Here is a 27,945-nt window from a genome sequence, read left to right as displayed (position 1 = left end):
TAACCTCTAACCATTTCCCAGGTTTCTAAATAAATTGCTTTTCAGGCAAAAATAAATAAATCTAGCTTTCTGCTTACCCATGTGGTCTTGGTTTCCTGGTTCCGAGCTCAAGGAACTCTGTCTCCTCCTCCATTTCCGTGTCACGGATCATGGTTTTCTGAGCAGGCTGTGGTGAAAGCATTTCCCATTCATTGTCATGGGTGACAGCCTGCAACATAACTGCATCCGGGTCAGCCCTGCCTCGGCTCTTACTCTTCTGTGATTGGCTGACTGGACCAGAGGCTTCCTCTAGTGCTAAAGATTCTAGAGGCTTCATTTCTTGCAGAATCTGCAGCTGGGGACCCTCGCCCAAGCTGAGTTCAGAGAATGGCTCCACAGTCTTGCCAGACCACCCAGGCCCTGATGATAGATCACCAACCTCACTATGGCCCAAGAACATCCAACTCTGGTCTTGTGCAGGGCTTTCAAAAGATGATCTCGTATCGCCTTTAGAAGACATTTTCTCTGCAGAGATACCTTTTGTTTCATTTAAGGAGGCAGGCTGACATGTGTCTAGGAAGCTTGCTAACTGAGTTCCCTGCGGCCCTGTTTCTTTGGAACCTACATACAATTCTAATTCAGCTATGCTTTCTCTTTCTTCACGGGCCTCTGGCTTTGAATGTAAATTTTCTTCATGGTTTACAAGTATGTAATCCATGTGTAGTACATGACGATCTTCATTCTTCTCTGTACATCTGCCTTCCTTGTATTCTGATTTTATCTGCTCAGGCTCTTTGGTAGGAATTACTTTTTCTTCTTCCAATTCTGATATTTCCTTGCTGTCACCTAGAAGTGGAAGTTGAAAGTGAGAAGAGGAGAACAAGGTTTAATGAACACATTGTGCGATTTGTTATCCTTGCAAATGATCATCTAAAAGAGGTAACTTAATGTTTTTATTTTTTATATTATTTATTTATTTATTTGAGACAGAGTCCCGCTCCAGCACCCAGGCTGGAGTGCAATGGTGTGATTTCAGCTCACTGCAACCTCCACCTCCTGGTTTCAAGCTATTCTCCTGCCTCAGCCTCCCGAGTAGCTGGGACTACAGGCGGCTGCCACCACACCCAGTTAATTTTTGTATTTTTAGTAGAGACGGGGTGTCACCATGCTGGCCAGACTGGTCTCGAACACCTGATATCAAGTGATCCACCCTCCTTGGCTTCCCAAAGTGCTGGGATTACAGGCGTGAGCCCTTGTGCCCAGTTAGAAAATATTTTTATTTTGTAGAGTCATTTGATTTTCTTGTGCACTATCAGGGATAGGTACTATATATGCATTAGTTTTTACTGCTGTTATAATACAGGACTTGGTGAGGCATTCCTTGCAAATGTAGTTAGTTCCTCTCTACCCTCATTGGTAGGAAGAGTGTGTCTTATAAATATTCACTAGTTTAATTAACGCAGTGGTTTCTTGGAGGTGGAAGAATGGGATGTTTCTTACCATTTGGTGGTCCTATGTCTCCACCTGCTGGTAAATCAGAATTATCTGTTTCTACTTCCCAGTCAGTGCTTGATGGAGACAAAATGTTGGCGCCTGCTCCTACAGGCAAATAAACGGACTCAGGGTCTTCATGAATATGCAGCACAGCCAGCTGGGATCCAGGCAGTCTGTTTTTGGTCTCAGCCTGGTTTACCTCACTTCTTCGATCAGGAAGCGCAGAAAGCACTATCTCTGCTGCTCTGTATCCCAGAGACTCATCCTCTGGAGACCCAGCTTCCTCTATTGTTTCAGCACTCTGGGCAGGCTCTGTGAGATAGGATAAATCAAAGGGAGGTGTGTATGGTGCCAGCGACTGCTTCAGAGAATCTTCCTCCAAAGGAGGGTCACCACCATACAGGAAGTGTTCAGGCTCTCTCAGTAAATCTTCATCGATATTCTGGCCCATTACATCGTATTCAAAATCACCCCACGAGGCTTCGGATGAGCAGATATCTTGCTTCGCTAGGTCCCCATCAACTGGCGTTTCAGGATGACCTTCGGATAATGTCAGTTTACTCATGTCATCTATCGTTCCCGTGGATGTGTTGAGACCTGAGGCATCGCTGAAACTGTGGTCAAAGGCAGCTTCGCTTATATCCAGACAAGTGTCTGAGGCTAGCAAAGCATCAGGAACCATGGCAGGATTCTCTGTGGATAAACGTGGCTCACCATCAAACAAAGCTCTTGCACCAGACTGACTTTCAGAAGAAAAGCTGTCTGATAACCAAGAACTGTCGCCTTCCGGAGTTGGCTCTTGGTGAGTTATAAAAATGCTAGTTGCCACATTTTCAATCCTTGGGATTCTTCTGTCAACTGGTTCCAAAATTGGTGCCATATCTGGGCTGGCTCCTTTTTCTGATGCTTGTAAATCTGTATTGTCATCACTATTTATTTCAGAAGGTTCAGGTGAACCTTTATGAGAGGCGGGCTGAGAGGAGCCCTTTATGTCTGCCTGATTGCCAATTGGAGGCAGCGGAGTTGCGTTTTCAGAATCGAGTTCTGCATTGGATGGGACAAACTCCTGTCCAGGCTCATGAATGGGTTCTTTATCCATCTCTGGCTCAGTGAGACAAAGCTCACTGGATTCCACTTCAGGTCCCATGCAAGCACCGAGGTGCTTCTCAGTGTCTTGCTTCGCTTCAGAATCGTGACATATATCAGGGCTGCTGGAAGCCTGAGAATTGCTGTCGTGGTCGCAATGTGTCAGGATATCAGGATTCTCACCATCTGCTTTCAAACTGATGGGCTTCTTAGCATCCACCCACAAGTCAGGCGCGGCAGAGGCCAGCTGCCCACCCTCTTGAAAGTTGCCATGTAAAATATCTGGCACAAGTGTACCTTGGGAGTCCTCATTTGGGGCAGAGCCATCCCATTCAGAGCCTGGCTTCATTATCAGTTGGGTGGGAGAACTGACAGCAGGAAAATTTTCTGTGGCAATGCTTGAATGTGTCATCTCACCCAGGTATGATTTTTCTTGTTCCCACTGATTTGTTTCTTGACCTTCATTTGTTGAAACATTAGATGTAACACAACCATTTTCCTCTGCATGAGTAAAGCCTGCATCTGGCTGATTGCAGACTGACAGCATGGCGTCCCGATGCCGCTCCTGGGTCGGTGTTTCAGGAGTCAGCTCATCGCCAGCAGCAGACACAAAGGTTTGCTCTCTTGAGTCCTTTTCTTTGATTTGGTCCAATATTACAAGCTGGCTGAATTTGTCAGCCTCTGGGTCTGGCTGCCTTGGTTGAATGTTCCAGAGTTGCTCATGGGAGTTCTTCCCATTACCTTCCAGGAAGGGTGACTGATGGTTGTCACTAAAAGGATTAGCATAGTGTGTTTCCACGGGCTCAATATCATTCTGAACTGGTACTCCCCAGGGACTGGCATTTTGATATACGGAAGAATTTATCTCCAACACATCACTGGGATCAGACAGCTCTCTTTCAAATGTACTCTCAATTAGTCTCCCTTCCTGGGGTGAGGCATTCCACCACTCAGTGCTATCAGCTGAGAAGCCCAGCATTTCCAGTTGAGAATTATCTTCGTTCTTTGGTTCAGCTTTGGGAGATATTTGCCATGCAACATCTCCTGTCTTCCCTGTTTCTGGAGAAGATCTCATCTCCTTCTCCACTGCTGGAATCTGTGTTTCAGTCTCCATTAACGGTGAGAAATTCCAGTGATCAGGGCTGCTTTGCTGATTGTCACAGAATGGGTTTGACTTACTCTCATTCTCTGCTGGCTCTGAGCTGCCTAGGTAGTCATAAATATTTTCAGACTTAGGATCAGCTGTGACCAAGAACTTATTCGATTCATTCAGTGACTCCCAAGCCCTGGATTCATCCTGAGCAACGTGGCAGTTGGCCGCCTGGATCTCTTCCTCCACTGACTCTTCACCACCGACACTGTCATCGTCAGAACCTGAGCTTGTTGAAATGGCCCTGGCATCCTCTGGCTGCACAGTTGCAGAAATGTCATGTTCATTTTTCTCCTGGTAGCTAGCGATGAGATTGCTTTCCTGACGTGTCCCTGAATGCTCAGAATATCTGCCTGTTTCAGGACTAGACAAAGAGGACAAAGTATCACCATCAATCGAGTCATTCCAGATCTCTAAAAATGTAGGAGTTTTGCGATCCAAACTCTTTTCAAACTCATTTGTTCTGTTTTTCTCTAAATCCTTCATTTTGGTAACTATTTCTACTTGGCCATCAGTGGTAATTAGTTCAGATTCTTGGTGATTCTCTTCACTCCAATTACCTTGGTTCTCTTCCTGATACCCAGAACTGGGTTGCTGGTCCCAGGAAGACAGCGCAACTGAAGAATCATTTAACTCAGGACTTGATGCACTTGAATGAGTATACTCACTAGAAATAGTATCTCTGTCAAAATTTCCAGATGAACTGGCTCCTGGAAGGCTATTTTCAGTCCCCTTAACGTCAAGATTTTTGGTTATCTCGGAACTTGTGCAGCTGACATGCACGACACTGTCTACAGGAGCATCCCCAAAGTCAAGGCTTCGGGGAACTTTGTGAGGTCCCCTTCCACCCACATTCTCTGGCTCTAGAACGTTACATTCTTCAGTTTTCTCAAGATTCTTTTCTGGTACAGATACATATTTTGGGAAATTCATCCCATCTGAAGTCTCAGTAGTTTCACCTGAATTTCTCTGACTCATGAGGTGCTGTTCATAGGTGTCTTTTGGCCACAGGTTATCTGCAGACATCCCTGTTTGCACATCACGGGAGTCTAGATTGTGAGACCCCTTCTCATACTCGGAAACTTCCTCTGGTTCCTCGGTTTGAGGACTGAAAGTGACTGCAAGAGAGCTGATTTTGCCTGATTTAACGCAGATTTCCTGATGTTCAGATGCAACCAGAGAAGACAGTTCCCGGTCACTCTGCCCTTTTTCAGAAATCCCTGAGGCACTCTCCACACCAGAGGCGATCACCTCCTCTTCATCGAGGTGCTCCCTGTTAGTGGCTCCCTGGGCTTCCTTCTCACTTTCACTTTGTCCATTGCTATGACCTTTCCATGGATCTGGGTGTGCAAAATGCCCTGGATTCTCAAGCCTAGTCGCCAAGGATGCTGCATCACTTTGCAGGGTTTCTCTCTCTGTCTCCTGGTTGTCAAGATGAGATATAAGTACCCCTGACTCACTGGTTCCAGAAGCTGCTGGCGCATCTGGGCAGTGAGTGTCTTTAACATTTGCTGAATGGCTGGGGATTTCAGAAGGCAATTCGCTTTGCTCTGAATCTGTGAGATATGAGGAACCTGGTAACATGAACGATGACATGTCTTTATCTCTCATGACAGAATCCCAAATACTGTTTGCAATTAGCTGCCCACTTTTCTCATTCAGTGTGTGATGTCCACTGGGAGCACTGTCTTTGGTATGCTCATCAGAGGCAGGGAGCTCCCAATCTACCTGATTTGCCTCCTGATACTCCAAGCCCCAGGGTTCCAGCTGTCTCACTGTAAATCGGGTTTCTGGCTCGGTACTTTCAGCCATGTATCCTTCTGTTTGACCGTCACTGGGGAGTGCCACACCCCCGCTGCAGTCATCCCAGTCCAAATCATTGTCCATATCTGAGATCGTTGCTGTGGACTGCGTATCCTCCAAAATCACTCTGTTCCACAAGTCGAGACTGTCAGGCGCTGTCTGCCGGGAGTTGGTGCTGCTGTGCAAAAGTGTGAGTTGTCGGTTTGTTTCATTGTACAGTTGCATCATGCTGGGGTCATCGTAACTGGACTGGCTGCTTTCCCCCACGTCCTCCTCCATGGAGACATTCTTACCATCTGTGTGCTCTGTCTTGAGTTCATTTTCATCCGGGTCGTGAGTGGCATTTATTTCAGAACTGTTATCTGTATGAGGTGAAGCCCACATGTCTAGGTTCCCAGGACCTGAACTGATTCGATTTCGAGATGGCTGTTGCAGTGACTGAGGTGGAATGTCAGTCTCCTCTGCCGTGGAGTTACCATCTTTTGACTCAAAACCTTCCTCTTTAGCAAATGGCTTGTGTTCAGTTTCCTTTTCGTCTCCAGCACATGTTGGTGATGTGTAAGAGTCTGAGGTGGAGTAATTGGTATCTAAGGGGGATGGCACCGAATCTTCTCCTAGGTTGGATGCACTGTAATCAGAGCATTTGTAAGATAAGAAGGAATCTTCCCAAGGAGCTAGGACATCTGACCCTCCTTTCTTCATACTCTCCTCAAAAAGGTTCCAGGAATCTACCTTTTCATATACTTTCCCCCTAGTTTTAGGATCCACTAAACCATTCTGATCTTCTTTTGGTGGCTTAGAATTAGTCCATGTATGATCCAGATCAGAACTGGGATTTCCAGGTGCAAAGATGTGATCCCTGGAGTCATTGTTCCTCTTGCCCCAGATTTCTGGAGCTGCTTCATTATTTATCTCACTGGGTGAATTGTCCAGTAGTTCTGAAGAAGAAAAGACAAATCCACCTTTTGCCATGGCCCACTCATTCGGGTCCCTAACAGAAGGTGTCTCGCCATTTGTTGGGTGCAAATTCCAGGTATTTTTTAACGCTTCAGCATGATCTTCCTTACCAAACGCACTCCAGGCTGGGAATGGCGCCGCAGCTGCTGGTTCACCATCATCTGTAGGATTTCCCCAGGGCTCGGGCATGGCTGTGGGAGAGCGACCAGAATGCCACAAAGAAGCAAAGTCTTCTATCAGGTGGTTTGTTCCTTGGGGAGATGTATTTGGCAAAGGCGGCTTCTCCATGGGCACATTCTGGAATGACAAGCTTTCTTCATTTTGGTCTTGAATATCATTACTACCCAGTTCAGGCTGACCAAATTCAGACTCCCAGGGACCTGACTTTGTGAATTCGAGACTCTTTGGCTGAAATACAGAATCTGAGGCTCTCCTATCAATGGAGCTTGGCTTATGCTCTTTCCACGATTCAGGGCTCTGGAAAACAGATTCCCGTTCACTAGAACTCCACGCATCTGCAATATTTTTGGAGTCAATTTCCAAACCACCCCACCAGCTGCTGCACCGTGCATGGGTCTGAGGTGGCCCCATGTGACCTGTGTCAGTGGCTTTTTGGGTCATATCTTCTGTATAGAGTGAGGCTGGTTCTTCCGTGGATGGCGAGCTTTCTACTAAACTATTCATGCGTGTTGGTGGGATCCTCTTTCCAATATTTTTTAGCCTTTCTGGGGAAGGGGATTCATCTCCCACAAAATCTGTCAGGCTCAAATTTCTTTCAGAGTTATCTCTGGGACTTTCTTGTCTCTGGACAAACTCCTCATCATATTCCACAAGGCTATCTTTGCCAGCCCCCGACAAAAGTGAAGTGGATGAATAATTAGACATGTTGGTTCCCATGCCATCAAGTCCTTCAGGCCCAGTGGGGAGCTGTCCTTCTGACAGGTCGCTGTTGGGGAAGAAGTCATCCGCTGGGGAGTAGTCTGCAGAATGAGAAGATTGCTGGGACTGGCCAGAAGCCATGGGTGCTGGGTCAAAATTGAAGAGGTCGAAGTGTTCACCATGTTCTCCAGACCATGCGTGTTCCTCCGCAACCGCCCCTTCAGGGATGGGGCTGTAGGAGTCAAGCCCTGGGAGGAGGGTGTGGTGAGGCCCAGCACCTTCTCCCACGGGGCTATCATCACTGAGGAAAACAGAGCTCTCCTTGGATGAGCGGCTGCTCCTAATGGTAGCCAGTCCGCTGTCTGGGCTAACGAGGTCTACGTTTGCATCCACCTGAGCCTGGTTAGAATCGTTGAGATCTGGAGGGTTCTCTATGAAATTCACAGAGCTGGGCTGTGGCTCTACGTCAGAACCATACAATTCCATAATCCCAGAAGACCCCTGGGAGAGGGGGGCACTGCCTGCCACGGCTTCTGTTGAGGACGTCCGGCTGTTGGAGACCATCTCTGGACACCTCCTGTTGATGACTTCCTTGACAACGAGAACCACCTGATCACAAGTCACTGAAGGGTCCTCTTGTTGGTACACCAGGATCTCATCACAGCCACAGTCAAAGGGCTCCAGTTCTAGGCAAGGGTTCTGACACTCTTCTAGCTCACAGCAAATCTGTCGGAAGGCACAGGAATTTGTGTCAGCACTCAGGCACTGTTGCACTTTGCAACTGCGCTTTGCAATTTATCTCTCTTAATTTTTTAAATATAAAATTAGTCTGTGTTCATCTGTCTGAAAAAGAAGATCTCAAACTTGGAAAGTTCTGATTACTATACCACCAACCTTTTCTCCAATTCTATCCAACTGTCTCTCTGTTTAATTCAAAATCCAGGTGCTCGATTTTGATGGCTCCTGAACGTTTTGGGTAAAGGAGTTTAAACCATCTAACTTCTTTCCTAACTGTAATATAATACCATCTTCCAACAGCAATGTAACTTGAGTTGCAAAAAAAGCAGAGATAACACATGTTGCTGACAACTATAGGAAAAGTGTTGGAATAAGGGGAAAATATCAGGAGACAGGCTCTTGTTTGGGAGGGGCAGCCAGGGCTGCTTGAACGTCTGATAGCTTCAGAATGCAAAAGAGAGAGTAGGAAAGACAGATGCTCCCAGGGTCTGACCTTTCTGAACAGCACTCAGGACCCCTCGGACCCTTTCACCCCAGGTAACGGAAGCATGGAGCCCAAAACAGACAAAGCCAACCTGGGAGGCAAGGGGACACTGACAGTCAGTGTGAGGCCAGAACTGGGTGGCGGCTTTCTGATTTTTAGGGAATGTCAGGAGTATTTTGTTGTCCTGGGCCTTTGAAATGGCCCCACAGGATTACTAGAGGTAAAATTAATAATAATAATAATAATCACCACCACCACTACCACCATGGAGCTCACATAGATACTACTACTACTAATTAACATTTATTGAGTGCTTTCATGTGCCAGGCATGGTTCTAAGGGTTTTATGATCATTATCTCTTTTAATCATCACAGTAATTCCACAAGGTAGGAACTCTTTTTATTTCCATTTTACCCATGAAGAAATGAAGACACAGGAAGATTAAATAACTTGTCCAGCAACACACAGCTAACAAGTACTGGAGCCTGAGTTCTACACCCAGGCAGTCTGCTGCAAAGGCTGACTCAGCCAGTGGTGTGACCACACAGGCAAAGAGAGACTCGCTAGGCCAGAGCCAGGACTCTGTTGCTTAAGATTCCAGGGATCCACCTCTGGCTGTTGCTAGGGTGGGGAGGGTGAGTGGGGAGAAGAGAAGAGGACTGGGGTCAGCTCAAGGGCTTTTAACTCCTTCATCTGCTCTTCTACTTTTGTCTGTTTCCAATGAACCAATTTTCAAATTGGTTTGAAAAAGGGGTCTACTGCTAAAAGTGATTTGAAAGCTGCCATATTGTAGGCTTCCAAGCCTAAATCCCATCCCTGGGAAGCCAGTGACCAAAGATGAAATTTACCTTTGAAACCAAATGCAGAGTAAAGTGTTGAAAAAAACCATAGGCTGGTGATGCAGGTCAGAGGAGGAGATGCTCTCTCACATTTGGACTTGAGAGAGCCCGAGAGTACCCACAGGCATGTGTCAAGAGAGCTACAGTGGAGCTCTTGGGGGACAGAAAGGAGGACGTAGAAAAGAAAGGGGAAGAGACTGTGCCTCTAGCCACCTGTGGATTCACGAGGCATTGAATCCATTAGTGAGGAAAAATGAGTGATGAAGCATGCAGGGCCATGTTGCTCCTGTTACAATGAATCATGTATTTCTCATATTAGTTATTAAGTACACCTGGCTTGGTATATCCAATGGCCTATATTGATTAATTTTATCTAATTCTTTTTTTATTTTTATTTTTATTTCCTAGGCCTTGGGTTAAAAGACTCAGCGATCAACCTGGAGGATAATTGATTACCTAGTCAGAGTTCTGGTACCTGGAGACAGACTAACTTTGATTAAAGCATCAGATCACCAGGTCTTAAACACTGGGCATCAAATGGGTCCTGGGACAGGGGCTAAACCTTGTTAGTTATGATTAGGGAGCAGTCCTAGAAGAAAACAGCCCCCAGAGGAGGACTTGCTCTTTTGGGGGTGAGAAAGAGCTAATGTTTTGCACCATGGATTCAGTCAAGACGAGAAATGCTTCTGGGGCTTTCTTAAAAGGCCAAATGTACAAAATACCCCCAACATTTCCTAAAACTCAAACCTCTAGGACTCCATCTCTTGGGCTAATTGCTCATGAGCCACCAATGTGTTCTGTCTTGCACTGTGTGTTCTGAGAGCCAGCAGGTTAGGACACAGGGAAACATGCCGGGGTCAGAGGAGGGGCTCACCTGACTGCACAGCTCTACGTTTTCTGAGTACACAGCAATCTGTCGTCTCGGCTGCTGCTCCTCTGACAGATAGCTGGCGAACAGGATGAGGACATCAAAACCAAACTTGTCTGTAAATGCCTTCAAGTCACTGGTAATATTGCTGTGAAACAGACAATTCTGAAACAACAACAGGAAATTTGATATTAATGTCAAACTTCCCAGCTGTGAGGAGTTGTGCCACAAATTTGTCCAGTCTTATGATGTATTTAGGACAGACATTTGTGATTTAAGGCAAGTGAAATACAGTTTGCTTTGAGAAAGCATGGAAACTTCCATGCTATGGCTCAACACACACTTTGCTTGTTTGTTTTCCCAAACCACGTAAGAAAGGAGTTTTTGCCATTATTAAGAATAGTTTAGACAAAGAACAAATATCCTAAACATTTTTTCTAATATATTTATTCATATACTTAATTTGCAAATCCGATTTTCCCTCTTATCGCTGATAGGGTCTATATAGGAATGTCTGCTATTGTTACAATTTATCACAAGAAGAATAGGAGGAAATTATTATTTCTTCCTGTAATTTTTTTCTAATGATTATTATTAACTCCAAGGAGAAACTCCTATGAATGAACATAGCTGAGTTTACTGGGTGATCTTTATTCCAGTGTAGAATTCTGAGAGATTTTTGAAAGAGCTGTGATGTCAGATTTGCTTGTTCTATGTGGCAGCTGTGGAGGAATGAATAATTACAGACAGGGATCCCAATACCTCAGAATCCCCAGGTGTGGCTTATATCATTTGCAAAAAGTGCTCTGGCTGCTTCAAGTTTTATTTACTGTATGTATGTATATGTTTGTTTATTTTTGAGACAGGGTCTCACACTGTCACCCAGGCTGGAGTGCTGTGGTGTGATCTCGGCTCACTGCCACCTATGCCTCCCAGGCTCAAGCGATCCTCCCACCTCAGCCTCCTGAGTAGCTGGGACTACAGGTGTGCATCACCATGCCCAGCTAATTTATTGTATTTTTTGTAGGCATGAGCTTTTGCCATTTTGCCCAGGCTGGTCTCGAACTCCTGGGTTCAACTGATCCGCCCACTTCGTCCTCCCAAAGTGCTGGGCTTAGAGGCGTAAGCCACTGCAGCTGGTCTGTCTTCCAGTTTTATTAACTACAATGAGAGCCACTTTGTCTGCATGGGTGTCTCTCTTCCTTAAAGAAGTACAGTGAAGAACATATGCTAGCCCCTAACATAACGCCTGGCATATACTAGCTGTTCAAGAAATGTTTGTTGGACGACTGGAGAGACAGGTACACAAAATCAACCTGTGCTCCATCATCCATAATCTTCTATCGTAGTCCACATACGTATCTATCCTAGCACATATATGATCATACTACATAATTCATCAACTGACAGTCTGTTGTGTCACTCAACAAAAACACCACAATGTGCACTCAAGGGATTTAAAGAATTCTGTTGATTTTTTTCTGATTATAACAGCAATCAGAATTATGCCTGCCACAGGTAAGATGCTAAAACAACACAGAAGTGTGCACCACAGAAAGTGGAAGTGCCACACGCATCTCCTAGGACAGCCGCTGTGAAGAAGTGAACGGCGCAGTGCAGAGAGTTGCAGATTTCCCCACGCCCACATTAACGTCTATCTGGTCGTTCTTTGAAACTCGTGGATTGGGTATTTGTGGCTTCGACTATTTACCAGCCACTTCAAATAGCCATCATACCCATACTGTAATTCTGCTGAGTTGAATCTCAAGGTCTGTGAGGCTCTGAAGAGGGCACACAAGACCCTAGGTAGGCAGGCAGGCAGGCCCTGCCCATCACTGGCTTCCATGTTTCGAGGAGGCTTTGCCGTCTACTCCGAGGCAGCCGCTCTCATCTGGCATCTTACCAGGCTGCTTTCCCTTTTTTGGTGGCAAGGAATTGTACAAGTGAATCCGCGAAGGTCTCGGGATCTATTCTCATGCTGATGAACATCAAAGGATCTATTGTAATGACATTTATGATCAAATACGTCATATGCGTTTGGAACATATGCTTTTGGAAGTGTGTGTTCCAAAGTGTGTACTGTCAGCTTTCATGCTTTTTATTTATTTTCCAAATGGCATAATAACAATCTTTAAGTAGATGTTAAAAAAGTTAATTCATCCACAATAGAAATAGACTTTAAATATTTAGAAGGAGATTTTTAAAAATAATCAAAACTCCTATGCAATGTGTGTTCAACAGATAAAATTACTTCAAATCAACATTGAGGATGAATCAAGAACCTCAGTGCTAAACTTGTTGCCACCATGAATTGTAAAAAAAGATACAGCCCTGAAAAAAATAAAAAGAGACTACAACTAACTGCATCTTATTTCCAGTAACTGAAGGCTTCAGCACAGTAAGCTTTACAGTTTTCCTTTCCAAATGTTTTTCATTATGTATATAAAGGCCTCCAAATACATTTATAAACCCTTGAAAGAAGAGACACATTTCTAAGAAATTTTTACAACATTTCTAAGAAATTTTTACATATAACAAAATTCTCACTACACTCCTGGCTGGGTTACTGAAACAAGAGGGGGCAGGTTTTATTTGTATCTGAGCATAAGATTAGGAATCAGTAGAATCAACACTGTTCAAAGCCACACTTGTGGAAAGTTTCCTTTTCAAAAATGCCGGCTGATCTCCAAACTGTTTTAATTCTTCTGTGTTAAACTGATGGCTCTAGGACCTCGCTGGACTCAAGTCCAGCAGCACTGGCAACACCAGGTATCTTGCTGGAAATGCAGAGTCTCAGGCAAAACCCTAGACCTACTGAAGCAGGATCTGCATTTTCCAGCAATCCTAGGAATTGGAATGCACGCTGCAATCTGAAAAGCACTATAGCCTATAATTGCTGCATGGAATTTAGGAAGTTACTTTATGAATCATTGCAACTGGGAATTGGCTGGCAAGATCTCAAACTAATGCCAACAGTTAGGAAGAAGGGCAATTGCTCCCTGTCACAGCCCTTTGTCACTCGTGGTTCCGAAGAGTCAATGACTCAACATTTTTGGAGGCATTTATTAGTTGATATATTTTCCTACAAACCAGTCCTTTGGACTCTCTCAGCACTGTCACAGGACTTGTACTGACTCACACTGCCAGTTCTTTGTTCCTAAGGCAACCTCCTCATAAAGGTCCCCTTATGGTGTGCATTTCTGGGCCGATTTGCTACAGGTTCTCATTTAGCAGGTTGGGCACTGGATCAAGACTATATTTTCTTTTTCTTTTTTATTCAGATGGTATAGGTTGTTTTTTAATTTTATTTTATTTTTAAAATTGTATTTTACTTTAAGTTCTGGGATACATGTGCAGAATGTGCAGGTTCGTTACATAGGTATATGTGTGCCATGGTGGTTTGCTGCACCTATTGACCCGTCATCTAGGTTCCTTCACCTCGCCCCCACAACCCCCAACAGGCCTCAGTGTGTGCTGTTCCCCTCCCTGTGTCCATGTGTTCTCATTGTTCAACTCCCACTTATGAGTGAGAATACGCAGTGTTTGGTTTTCTGTTCCTGTGTTAGTTTGCTGAGGATGGTGGCTTCCAGCTTCATCCATGCAAAGGACATGAGCTCATCTTTTTTATGACTGCAGAGACTGTATTTTCATCATGTCCCTCAAGTGCTCTAGCTCAGTTTTCCTCTAGGTGACCCCAAATTCCATAGGACCAAATGAAGTGCTGATAAATCTAAAAACGATGTGAATCACCTAGGCAAGTTAGAGAAACAAAATCCATTTTACAATAACCCTAAAACAGATTCTCGTCAGCTCTCCAAGCCAGATTCGATCTTACTGGCTTTGGAATAATGTCAAGAGTTTCATGTTTAAAACAGAATTAAACGAGGGAATGAGTGAGAATCTTCAGGATTCCAGGAGGCAGAGTGTGTTTGATCTGCTTTTATGCCGGTGCTGTTTGCATAGGGGATAATTTATTATTGTCTTCTAGCTACGCAGGGAGTCATGTGCTGCAGTGGCTCTTATGTTGCTGACAAACTAGGCTGGCCCTGAATAAACAGCACTTCATCATCAGCACAACCCAACTGTATATACAGGTTGGCATTTTATTCCCCCCATCTGCCTTCTACCTGATAAATTACTGTTTTAGTTACATGTATACAAATACTATTTGTTAATCTGCTCAAATGTCTCCAAAATATTTCCCCCTACTTAAATTAAAATTATATACATGCATACATATACATCTCCCACTCAATTTGCTAAGGATTTAGACAATACAAGCACTTCCCGTTGATTTTACCACCCCCACCCCAGCCACACACACCTCCTGCATCTGTGACCCCAGCCTATAATTGCTGCATGGAATTTAGGAAGTTACTTTATGAATCATTGCAACTGGGAATTGGCTGGCAAAATCTCAAACTAATGCCAACAGTTAGGAAGAAGGGCAATTGCTCCCTGTCACAGCCCTTTGTCACTCGTGGTTCCGAAGAGTCAATGACTCAACATTTTTGGAGGTCACGAGTCTTCTTGTCTGAGTAATTCCTAGTTTGGGAATGAGTGGGAAAGCCTGGAAACATGGGGAGAAAAAGCTTTTGTTCTTTCCTGGCCAAAAAGCTAAGGTGTAGGTCCCAAGAACCCTAAAAGAAGTTGATGCTCATTATAACCTAGGGGAGGAAAACAGAAATAATACAGCTCTACCTGAACTAATATAAAAAGCAAGATAGTGATAGTGATGATCCCCCATAGATTACTCCATTCACGGCTGAAGGTGCAGATGCAGTGAAACCTTTCATTCTCACAATAGCATATTTTAGGTTTTTCATTGCTCAGAAAAAGGCAGTTTTTATGCTGTCTGCTGGTAGCTTCAGTGCATCGTATGAAATAAAAGTAATGTAAAGAATGTCTTGTAAACATTTGAGTGGATATTCCTTGAAAGACAGAAACCCTCTTCTTACATGACTCACACATGCTCACCTTCTACTGTTTTCTCAATCCCCCTGTGGGGGATCTGGCTCCATCATTTCACTGAAATTCTCTTCTCAAAAGTACCAAGCACTCCGAGGTTGCCAAATCCAAAAATCACATTCCATTTCTTACCCTACTTGATTCTCCGCGGTAGTCCACGAGATTGACCCTCCCTCTGTTTTGAAACACTTAACTCCTTCACCTTCCTGACACCACACAACCTTGTTTTTCTCCCGATTCATCAACTCCCCTTCAGTCACCTTTGCTGGTTGCTCTTCCTTATTAAGTCTCCACATATTCACACCCAACTTTGTTTCCTGTCCCCTTTCTCTTCTTTCTTTCCACTTTCTCCTTGATGATCTAATCCAGCCACATGGCTTTAAAACCATTTGTCTGCCACTGATGACAGGATCTACACACACATGAGATCTGCATGTAGCTGTTTAATAAGCATCTCAAGTAAAATATGGCCCACTGCCTCCCCAGTTGTGTCTGTCCTATTAAAAGGCACCACCATCTATCCAGTTACTCAAACCCAACATCTAGGAATTACCCTCGATTGCTAATTTCCTCTTCTGTCACGTAATTCACCAGCAAATCCTATTAACATTGCCTTTAAAATATATCTGTAGCGTAAACACTTCTCTAATATCTCTTCATCTCCGTTGCTGTCCTAGCCACAGCCGCCATCATCTCTTGCTGGAACTTTAGCAGCAGCATCACAGCTGGTCTCTCAGTAATGAAGTCTCCACAGATCATCAAGGGGCAGCTTTTATTTTATTTTGTTTCCACCCTTCCCCAAGAGGCAGATTTTAAAAATATAAATTGAATAATGACACTCTCCTGCTTAAAGCCCACTAAAAGTTCCCAATGCAATTATTATCATTTACTTTTTTTTTTTTTAGCTAGGAGGAAAAGGTTTAATGTCTTCAAGAATGAGAGTTAATATAAATCAATGAAAAAAGGATACATACCAATGGAAAAACTGTTACAGAACATGAAAGGCAATTCACAACTGGACTACAAATGGATAATAAATCTGAACTCATTAATCAAAGAAATCCTTTAATAACAACATTTTCTTCTTTTCTTATTATTGGTAATTATTTCCAAATGGGCACTATCAAACTTTTTTTTTAGAAATATATTCTATTTTTTAGGCCAAGCATGGTGGCTCACATCTGTAATCCTAGCACTTTGGGAGGCCAGGGCAGAAGAATCTGCTAAACTTAGGAGTTTGAGACCAGCCTGGGCAACATAGTGAGGACTCATCTCTAAAAAAAAAAAAAAAAGATTTAAAACAAATATATACATACGTTCTTTTGTTTTTAGACATGGGGTCTTACTCTGTCACCCAGACTAGAGTGCAATGTAACAATCGTGACTCACTGCAGGCTTAACCTCCTAGGCTCAAGCAATCCTCCCACCTCAGCCTCCCAAGTAGCTGGGAATACAGACATGCACCACCATGCCCAGCTAATGATTTTATTTTTTGTAGAGACAGGGTTTCACTATGTTGCCCAGGCTGGTCTTGAACTCCTGGCCTCAAATGATCCTCCCACCTTGGCCTCCCAAAGTGCTGGGATTACAGGCATAAGCCACCATGCCCAGCCTAGAAATATATCCTAATGAAATAATCATATATGTACACAAAGATTTGTGGACAAAGCTATTCACTGGATTATTACTTTAATAACTAAAACTTACAAACAATCTAAATGTCCAACAGTAGATTATGGTTAAGTAGTGGTTAAGTAAATCATAGAACAGTCACACAAAGGACTGTTAAACTGCTATTAAAAGTTATGCTATCAAAGAAGACTTAATGACACAGGAAAACACTCATGATACAGTGTTAAGTGGAAGATAATTTTTATAATCATATAAAAGTAGAATGTCATTTCTAAATGTATTCAAATAATATGTATTGGATTCTAACATACAAAGGACATTAAGATTCAATGATATAAAAGTTGTTATAATTTAGCCAAATTGCTATTCTGAAACCTTATTTTGTCTCTTCATTATTTTGGGGAGTTCACACCAAGGTAGTAAAGACCTATGAGTCAGCCAAACATGAGGTTAACCCTCGCTCTGCCACTCAGTAGCTGGGTGACTCAAGTCAGTTACTTCATTTTCATGAGCCTTAGTTTCCTCATCTGTAAACTCTCACCTCATAGGACTGTTGTGAGAATTAAAATCATATATAAAAGACTGGTCAATTGCCTAACATATAGTAGACAATAAACATTAAGTCTCTTTCCTTTCCTGTTTTATTTTTTATTTTTTTAAAAATTTTAGGTCATTCTCAGGATTTATGGGATTAATCTGATTCATAGAGAAGACTTTTGCAAGATTCTGTCTGTGGGGACTAGTTATGACAATTGTTGCCTTATGTTCTCTATAATATATGTGCACTTTCAAATAATAATCACACACATCTTTAAGTCATTTAAGTGATTTACATGTAAAATTCTTAGATGTGAGATGATGGAGGAAGTTGCGCAAAGTTAAATATGAAGCAAAGTCATTTAAAAATGATGTAAGGTATAAAATCTACTGATAAGTCAGTGTTGATCTCATTATCAAAGTTTCTATCCTTAATTCCAAGTTAGACTCAGTGAATGAGCTTGTGTTTGTCACTATACAAACAACAGCTTTTAAAGCATTAACAAAATGTAGAGTGATTTTTCCTTCAGCTAAATCACAATGAATAGTCTTTTTCATCATTTCCACCGTTTCACCTCCAAGGGCCAAATGAATTTTCACCTCCAAGGGCCAAGTGAATTTTACTCCTGATGCTAATACTTCCCACATAGGTCAAGCATTCTGGACTATACCTATCATAGTGCTGTCTTCCTCACAAATTACAGATGAAATATACTGAGTAAGACTTTTATTAAGAATAAATTACTTCCTAATGTCAGGGACAAGCAATTCCCAGATTTGCTATATCTGAATTTTTTTTTTGTTTGTTTGCAGGAAATGGAAAAAAATCAAGTGAATAGGTGTCACTTGTAGGTAAAATGCTTGTAGATAAAAATAATTACCAAGATTAAAACACCGGTGTACGGTTGCAATTTTGAGAACAGTGAGTCTTACAAACACACTGTGACAGTTCCTAACTACCTTGCAAGCACAGTGCCCAGCCTGGATTGCTGAGTTACTGAAATTTAAGAGTGCAGTTTGACATTTACAGTCTGCATGGATTTATTTCTAGAATGAGGGCTATTTTTTAAAATCAAGATATAAGAAAAATGCTGAGGTATGTGCACAAATGTTCTAACTTGAAAGCATTATGATTTATGCAACCAAATTCCATTATAATATTTAAAACATTCAGCAATAATAAAGTCTGATAATTTTGACAGGAAAATGATTTATGAGAACACCAAATGCATAAATTAAGAGATTTTATTTATTCTGTTTTTCGTACACTCTTTAATTGGTAAGCAGATATTTTCCATGTTTTTTCCAGATGTCATTTATTTACACTCTGTTGTTCTTTTTTATTTTTGAGACAGAGTCTCTCTTCGTTGCCCAGGCTGGAGTGCAGTGGTGTGATCTCAGCTCACTGCAACCTCTACCTCCCAGGTTCAAACATTTCTCATGCCTCAGTCTCCCAAGTAGCTGGGATTACAGGCGTGTGCCACCACACCCTGCAATCTTTTTTTTATTTTTTTTTGTATTTTTAGTAGAGACAGTGTTTCACCATGTTGGTCAGGCCTGTCTTGAACTCCTGACCTCAAGTGATCCTCCCATCTCGGCCTCCCAAAGTGCTAGAATTACAGGCGTGAGCCACCACGCCCAGCCTACACTCTATTGTTCTTGTTTTTATGAGGCAGCCAAGGCATCATAGTAGTAAAAACTCACTGGGTCTATTAAAACTATATTAGACATCATATTTTGAAAAGAAAGTCAGACAGTACATATTATCATTCTTTATAGCTAAAAAGAGAGCCCTTTTGTGAAAATATTTTGTGAAAATTAAAACTACTACAATATGTACATGAATATGTAACACATATAAATGCCAATGTAATTTTCATTTAAGTCAATAGTATATTGCCTGACATAATTAAGTATTGCCTCTGCATTAAGTGCTCTGTTAAGTACTTTGCATCATTTCATCTAAACTTTAAGATGCCCCTGTAATATAGGTAACATTGTCTCTCTTTTGCATTGAGAAAACGGAGGCTTTGGAAGGTTAAGTAACTGATGTCACATAGACAAATGGAACTTAAACCCAGGTTAGTCTGACTTCAGAGCCCATGTTTTCACCCCTGTGTTATGCTTAAATGAGAATATCCCTCCTCACCAAAGATATTATTGATTAAGTTTTTAATAAAAATAGTTTTTAACTACTCCATTTACTTCAATTTGGTGTTGGTTCTCTTGTCACCATACACAAGCAAGCAACATCCTTGATTTTGACAATTGCTAACAATAATGTACTGCTTACATCTTTTGAAGATCGAACATTACCATGCTTTGTGAGAAACGTCCACTTATTCATCTGCTCTATAAAACAGAACTGTAGGGTGACTGTGAACTATATGTAAGAGCCTAAAACTGAAAAACCCCAAAGCTTCTATAAAGAAGAATGTTGTGATATTCTTGCAGTAATATGTACTTTTGAAAAGCTGGGCATGCAAGTGTACACAGGGAATGGGTGGGAAAACAGGAGATGTGGCATAATCATTGGTTATCCAGAAGTATCCTCATGCAGATTTTCTTGCTCTGGTAACTTAGACACACAAGCAATGGAAGAAGCCTGCTTTACCATTCAGTATGTACAAGTCTTTTTTTTTTTTTTTTTTTTTTTTTTTTTTGAGACGGAGTCTCGTTCTGTCGCCCAGGCTTGGGTGCAGTGGTGCAATCTTGGCTCACTGCAAGCTCTGCCTCCCGGGTTCACGCCATTCTCCTGCCCCAGCCTCCCGAGTAGCTGGGACTACAGGCGCCCACCACCACACCTGGCTAATTTTTTGTATTTTTAGTAGAGATGGGGGTTTCACTGTGTTAGCCAGGATGGTCTCAATCTCCTGACCTCGTGATCCACCCGCCTCGGCCTCCCAAAGTGCTGGGATTACAGGCGTGAGCCACCGCGTCCGGCTCAGTATGTACAAATCTTATTACCTAAAGATGCTCCCAATATAAGTTGACTTATGTTCAAAAACTCAGAGAAACTAGAAATTAGAATACCAGAGGGGAGTAGAGAGGCTAAAGGGGCTTTGTTTTTTTGTTTTTTTTTTCCTGACTTCGCGAGTTTCTTAACAGAAGAAGACTATAAAAGCAGAGTCCTCTCATTAAAGTACAACTATCAAAGGCAATGATAATGTCATCCATCTGCAAATGCTTTGATTTAGGTTAAGCACGACGTAAATGTGAAAGGAAAAACGAAGAGTCCTTCAAGCAAAAGCTCTTGTAAGGCCCTCATTTGAGTTGAAGAATTCAAGAATAGAGGGGGAGATAACATGTTTATTGAAAACTGAAAATCACTGCTTTCTTGTCATGGAACAAATATTTATTACCTCCTATAAGCATATCATTAATGAAGGGAGAGAGAAAGTGTTTGGGAGATAGTTCATCTGAAAGCACACGTTAAGAACTCCTTGAAATCAGGTTGGGTGCAGTGGTTCATGCTTGTAATCCCAGCACTTTGGGAGGCTGAGGCGGGCAGATCACTTGAGCTCAGAAGGTCGAGACCAGCTTAGGCAATATGGTGAGACCTGTCTCTACTAAAAATACGAAAAAAAAAAAAAAAAAAAAAAAGAAGGCATGCATGGAGGTGCATGCCTGTGGTCCCAGCTACTGGGGAGGCTGGGATGGGAGGATTGCTTGAGCCTGGAGGTAGAGGTTGCAGTGAGCTGAGATACCACCACTGCACTCCAACCTGGGTGACAGAGCGAGACCCTGTCACACAGACACACACGAAAAGAACTTCTTGAAATGAAGTGGGCTGATTTCAGGCACACCTCAAATAAGGGAGTTAAAATTCTTTCCCATCTTTTTCCATCCCATCTTATCTTCCATAAAGAAGCACTGTTGTTACACGGACAGAGAGTTGGGCCTGGAGTAAGAGTGGTCCCAGGCACTCTTACAAGCAGTTAATAATAGATTGAATACTTGGATGGCGGAGTTTCCCAACCAATTAAAGACAAGCAAGTCATCACCTCATTAACTAACAGCCTAATTTACATTTTATTTAAGGACAGACCCATATTCAGGAAAACATTCCTCTATTGTATGGACTTAAGTGCTTGGCAAGGAAAGGGCTAGACTGCTGTTTCCTTTAAGGGCCCCTTTTTGTTTCTGTATGTTTATAAAAATTTCTATATGGGAACGAATAATTCAGAACACACATGTAATGAAATCCCGCTCATTAGCCATGCTCTATTTTTGAAATGGTAGAACCTGGGCTACACTTTAGCTCCCAGATAAAAAAAAAATAATGAATGATTTCTATAATTATGTATAGATTAAAAAAAAAGTCCCTGTTGGCTTGTTTTGAGCCATGAGCCTGAACACTGACAGCTTTATTTATTTTCCTTTGTAAAAATAAATCATCTAGTTTGAACCCTGTTTCAAGAAAGCAGGAAACCTCCTTTCCTCTCTGGGTTCCCCTTTCTGATTTATGGAAACCACCAGGCAAGTCTCCAGAGCACTTGCTGCACGTGTGCACTGCACACCCTTCTGATTTTTCTAAGCTGTGTCAATATTAACCTGACCAAATGAAGATCAAACTGTCTCTTTTGTTCCTCACGCTCCTCACATGGGGAGCACAATATGGCTCTTGTCAGAGGTGCTTCATCATTTTGGCTCAAGGAAACTGTCAGTACAGTTTGGGATTCGTTCTTCATGGGCAGATATCCTGATGAGTCTAATGAAGCCTTTCTGCTGACAACTCATTTGCTAAAAATACCCAACCATCGCCAAGCTTAAGTGGGGAATATGATTGTGCCCCCTTTGCTATCAACCCAATGAAAGTAATTCATTTTTTTGAAGTCTAAAAAAAAAATCTATCCATCAAGGCACACACCTTTCACCACCCATCTATGTGTTCTTGCTCGTTTGCATTTGCTCACTGATAAACTTGATGACATTCTTAAATTGGAATATAATAGGGTAAACACCCATCTTGGAGCACACATGCGGAGCCGGCAGTCTGTGTGTACCATTTGTTGCAATCTAAGCTAATTACCAGAAACCCCCTCCTGAAAACAGATACACTCTGGGGTTTGTGGTTTTACTTTTGTTTGGAGATGGCTGTGTTTGAGAAGCTGGAGGAATCCCTCTTCAGGTAAGGACGTTGCTGTCATGACGGTCTCAGTCGCACGTCACAGAAACTTAACTATAACTGATTCAAGTAGAGAGAGAAGTCAGCAGGATCTGGGGAGTGTTCCCCGGAAGCCAAGAAGAGCCCAAGCACGTGCTGGGAGAAGGGCAGGGGTTGCCAGGGATATGCAGGTCGTCCTGCCTCACCAACCTTTTCTGGCTGCATTCTGCTGTCCTGCAGCCAACTGGCATTCTCTACACGGTGGGAATGACAGGTGGCTGCAGCACATCTGTGTAGACCTTGCCGAGTGAGTCACGACTCCCTTTTGGTCATGAGTTTGAAAATCCTGGAGAAAGAACTCTGGTTGTTCCCACTTGGGTTCAGTGCCTATCCCTGGGCAAAACAATTGAGGTGGATTGGAAAGACCACAAATCATAGACACCACATCCGTTATAACGAAGTTGGTGGGTGGGAGTCATTTCCTAGAAGAGTGATGCTGAGCAGGTAAGCCCATAGGTGGGCACTTGAGACGTCAAGCACGAAGGTGTAACACGCACACACAGGCACACACACATACATTCTAACACACACATGCACACTCAGATACTTTCCCAAAGCCCCATTTTAGTTCCAACCAACCAAGCCTAGTTGTAGGAAGAATCATGATTCTTGGAAAAATAAGTATAGTGAGATAATTTAATCTTTACTTTCATGTTAATTTTTATTTTATGCTCCAGTTAAGAAGGGTATTAAAAAGAGGAGCGACACATCTATAAAAGTGTTAAGCTTGGAGAATGAAAATTATGCTGAATCAATTGAAAATACATTGTACTACTTAAGCAATCCAGGAAAAAGCAGCCAAGCCTCCTTAATCTTTATTCTTTCGGGTCAACATGAGGGTGTTTCTCTTTTTGGCCCTTGAAGTCTCCAGAAGCTCAGATCTCCACTATAACTGTCAAACTTCCATTGCCATTAGTACCATCTATGAGGCATTAAAATGCTTTAGATACAAATTTGAAATGTTCTACAGGCCCAGTCTTCCAGGCAGAGAATACCTGGGCTCACTCTGATGGAACATGGGTAGTAATTTAATTGTTATTATTTTATACAGGAGTGATTTATAGAAGGGCTCTAAGCAAGAAAAATACAGAAAAAAATCTAAATTTGTAACAGATAAAAAGCAATAACTTTAGACCAGGGTTTCTCAACCTTGGCACTACGGACATTTGGGGCTGGATAATTCTTTGCTGTGGGGGCTGTCTTGTACCTTATAGGGTGCTTATAGCATATCTGGCCTTGACCCACTAGATGCCAGTAGTAAGCTCCCTCCTCTAGTTGTGACAACTAAATATGTCCCCTGTGGGGCAAAATCACCCCAGTTAAGAACCACTGCTTTAGAGAAGTATAGCAGGAGACTCTTACAAACTTAAAAAATAATTCAAGTCACACTCAACTGTTTCAGAAATCTTACTACATAAAGCAAGACACGTGATTAATTCTGCCTAGTTAGGCAGAAGAACTAGGAAAGTAAATCAGGGATGAATACTTTTTATTAATTGGCCAAATATTTCCTTTTTCAAAGCCAGTAAAAACAAAATCTTTCCATCACTTGTCTTTTAGTTTAGATTGGTGTGTTTATAAAACACACTTTGATTCTCTTGAACAAAGAAAACAGCAGGATGATTGAAAAGAAAGAGCCAAGATTTTATAAAACATCTACTTCCTATTCCAGGAAATGAAGTTTACCTAGGTATTTTCCAGAGTTGTTTCTTTCTTCTTCTTCTTTTTTTTTTTTTTTTCCGTCAAGCAAAGTTGTACTATCGTTCCAACTCAGTTATGGGTAAACAGGGCATTTTGGTTTTTTTTTTTTTTGAAACAGGGTCTCACTTTGTCATCCAGGCTGGAGTGCAGTGGGGTAATCTCGTTCACTGTAACCTCTGCCCCCAGGTTCAAGCGATCCTTCCACCTCAGCCTCCCCCCATAGCTGGGACTACAGGTGCACGTCACCACACTCGGCTAATTTTTGTGTTTTCTGGTAGAGATGGGGTTTCACCATGTTGTCCAGGCTGGTCTCGAACCCCTGACCTCAGGTGATCTGCCTGCCTTGGCTTCCCAAAGTGCTGAGATTACAGGTGTGAGCCCCTGCGCCCGGCCTTAAATGGGGCATTTTTAAATACCAAATTTTATATTTAGGATTCCTGAAAAATGTATCTTTTATCCCTGTAATGGTAATCTAAAATATGGCAGATATTTGAGGGTATAGTTATGTTATGCCACACTCCTGGGGCATTGCAACTGTTCAATGAATGGCTAGCATTCTTGCCTGATAACAGGCTACCAGCATCTTTGCCCAATAACTTAGGCTATGTGGAAAAACTCATCAAAACCCATTAAAACCCATTTCTGGGCCTGAATTATCTAAACTTGTATGTTCATATCTCAACCCATTCTGAACCCTGGCTACACCTTAGAATAACCTGTTATTCTAAGAGCTGTTAAAAATTTTAAAAACAGCAAAAAACAAGTACTCACAGCCCACCCCATGAGATTTACATTTAATTGGCTTAAGGGTGAGGCCTGGGTATCAGTATATTTTTCAAGGAGGTCCATTGATTAATGTGCAGGTAGGGTGGAGAACAGGAGTCTGTATTGACATAAAGAAACATTTTCAATTTGTATTGTCTAGGCATAGTTTCTACACCAGTGATTCTAGTTTCTATTCTCTAGTCATTGACTGAACTTTGATAGTCACTGGGGAAAAATATAAGTTCCAAAAACTTGGTTCATATTTGTGTATGTGTGTTTTTAAAAAAGTAGCCCTAACTTCTCCAAATGAGCAGATAATAAAATGTAGTGCTTACAAGAATAGGCTTTGGAATACAGCTGCCCAGGACTCACATCTTACTCCACAGTCTGTTATCTCTGCACCTTTAGGCAAGTTACTTAATTATGCTAAGCTTCAGTTCTTTCCTCTGGAAAATGAGTATAATAACCTACTTATAAAATGAGAAAATGTGTAAAACACTTAGCTTAGGATCTCTCCCACAATCAGCCCTCAATACATAGAGGGTAGTCAGCAGCAGCCGAGACCCAACAGCTACAACTCCATTAACAGGAGGTTTATTTGTCAATTAGGGCATTAGAATAATCCATTTTCAGGGACAGTTTGGAGATTATCTTTCTACCTTACATACGTTAGAAACAGTCTTTTTTCCCCTAAGATTCTTTTGTTGCAGCCATTGTTTAAATTATGGAGCTACAGAATTTCTGATTAAAAGAACTCTCAGGTTTGGAGAAAGTGTGGGATAAATGAACCAGAGAGTGTAATGGAGCAATGGGTTCTCCAGGTGCTGTCTTTAGGATGTGATCTAAGTCAATGATCCTCAAACTTTAGCTGAACTCATGAATCACCTGCAGGGCTTCTAAAATACGGATACCTGGGCCCCACTTCTAGCGTTTCTGATTCAGTAGGTCCGGGGCTGTTATTTCTAGCAAGCTCTCAGGTGATGCTGATGTGGCTGGTCTGGGGACCACAATTTGAGAATCACATTTTTATCTAAAGCAAGACATTTCATTTTTCTGAGCCTCGGGTTCCTATCTATCAAAAACAAAAAACAACTACAATAAAAGCCAGAGTCCATTAAGGTATAAAATTCCTGCTTCTACTTTGCTTGGCTCTTTAGAAATGAAGCTATACAGTATAATTCTTCTATATATTTTTATATTAGCTGATATGATTAGGACAAGGAGTTGGTTAATTAAAAATCTGGCTAAAAAGGTAAACTGTTAAAGAGAAATGTTTTATTATAAAATAAAATAAAACAATCTTATTTGAATTCAAACATAAAATAATGTATCCACTTATAATCTTTTCATGTAGGACCAAGATCTTTTAAAATATTTATTTTTTTCTTTTAAAATATTTAAAAGCATGGGTTTATAGCTTTCCAACCTCTTTGTTGTAGCCATACATATAAAATATAATTTTCCATTTCTAATTTCAATTTCCTTAATGTGGAATAAAAACTGAAACATATGTAAAAAATCTCAACATAGATTCCTTCTACATTTTTACAACTTTGCCAATTTTCTATAGCTGTATTATCCTAATTTTATAGATTATCCATATTTTTCTTGACAGCATGTTTCATTTCATTTTCTTGTCTTTCCAAAGCATTAATCTTAGAAATAACTACCTTATTCCTATTTCATCAGTTTATTCAAGATTGTTTAATTATATTAACATGCACAATTGATTTAAATAGGTTTGGAGCAAACACAGCTGATACTTGGCAAACATTAAATGCAGCTAATCCATATGTACACACCTGTTCAGTCTAGAAAGTTTTTAGCTGGCTGTGAGCATTCAGCTAAGGTTATTGATGAGTATATGTTACAGGGTGGAGTGGACAATGTCATTTAGTTCAGCACATTAGTTAAGGGAAGATCAATAAAGAGAGCTACTATCAGAGGTAAGTGTGCAGCTCTACCTCCTCACCCCTAGAAAAAAGATATATATAATCTTGTGATTTTGAGTCACAACATATATTAACCCATGCATCTGTAACTTAAACACAAATCACCTGGGATTCTTGCTAAAACTCAGATTCTCATTCAGCGGGCCTCAGAGTCTGCATTTCTACAGGCTTCCAGGTAATGGCTGTGCTGCTTGTCCATGTACCACATGTTGAGTAGTAAGATACTAACCAATGCTACCAGAAGCCATAAAAAAAGGAGAGGTTATACCCCTGAAATAAAAGATAAAAGAGGGCTGAGTGCAGTGGCTCACGCCTGTAATCCCGGTATTTTGGGAGGCTGAGGCAGGCAGATCACGAGGTCAGGGGTTCAAGACCAGCCTGACCAATATGGTGAAATCCCATCTGTACTAAAAGTACAAAAATTAGCCGGGCGTGGTGGCACACGCCTGTAATCCCAGCTACTTGGGAGGCTGAGGCAGGAGAATCGCATGAACCTGGGAGGCAGAGGTTGCAGTGAGTTGAGATCACGCCACTGCACTCCAGCCTGGACGACAGAGCGAGACTCCATCTCAAAAAAAAGATGAAAGAGATGAGGCAATCTGGAAGGAAACACTGAATATTCTTAACATCTCTCTTTTGCAAAATGCAGAACCCAGAGAGTTTGGAACTTATCTAAGTAGAACGCAGGATCTCAATACGATGGAGGCAATGATTTCACACTGAGAATATGGCAACAGAAGAGTGGCTTGCCAGTCAACCTTTCTCAGAAAATAGTTTCGTGAGCAATGGGGCTTTCATATTTCATATTTCTTTATGCTATGAAAAATGAAAAAGAGATATATTTGCTGCTGTGGAAATACTCTAAGACATATTATTATGTGAGGGAAAAACAAGTTTAAGAAATACATGTGCACACACACACACACACACTATAAACATATACTC

The 27,945-nt window shown here is 41.9% G+C and overlaps 1 protein-coding gene across 12 annotated transcripts in view; it reads right to left on the bottom strand.

The window, feature by feature from the left end:
• The window catches only part of LOC105498705 (prune homolog 2 with BCH domain), a 290,345-nt gene that overhangs the window by 82,825 nt on the left and 179,575 nt on the right, over positions 1-27,945 (bottom strand). For all 12 annotated transcript variants that reach the window (XM_071077641.1, XM_071077643.1, XM_071077642.1 and 9 more), the window contains exons 7-9: positions 10,285-10,443; positions 1,480-8,074; positions 78-825 (exon numbers count right to left, since the gene is read on the bottom strand). In XM_071077641.1, coding sequence (XP_070933742.1) covers positions 78-825; positions 1,480-8,074; positions 10,285-10,443 — 7,502 coding nt within the window. The remainder of the gene's footprint in view (positions 1-77; positions 826-1,479; positions 8,075-10,284; positions 10,444-27,945) is intronic.

Source organism: Macaca nemestrina, chromosome 14 (assembly GCF_043159975.1).
Source record: "Macaca nemestrina isolate mMacNem1 chromosome 14, mMacNem.hap1, whole genome shotgun sequence".
NCBI classification, from domain to species: domain Eukaryota; kingdom Metazoa; phylum Chordata; class Mammalia; order Primates; family Cercopithecidae; genus Macaca; species Macaca nemestrina.
The sequence above is the reverse complement of the archived record's forward strand: the minus strand, read 5'-3'. Positions and strand labels throughout refer to the sequence as shown.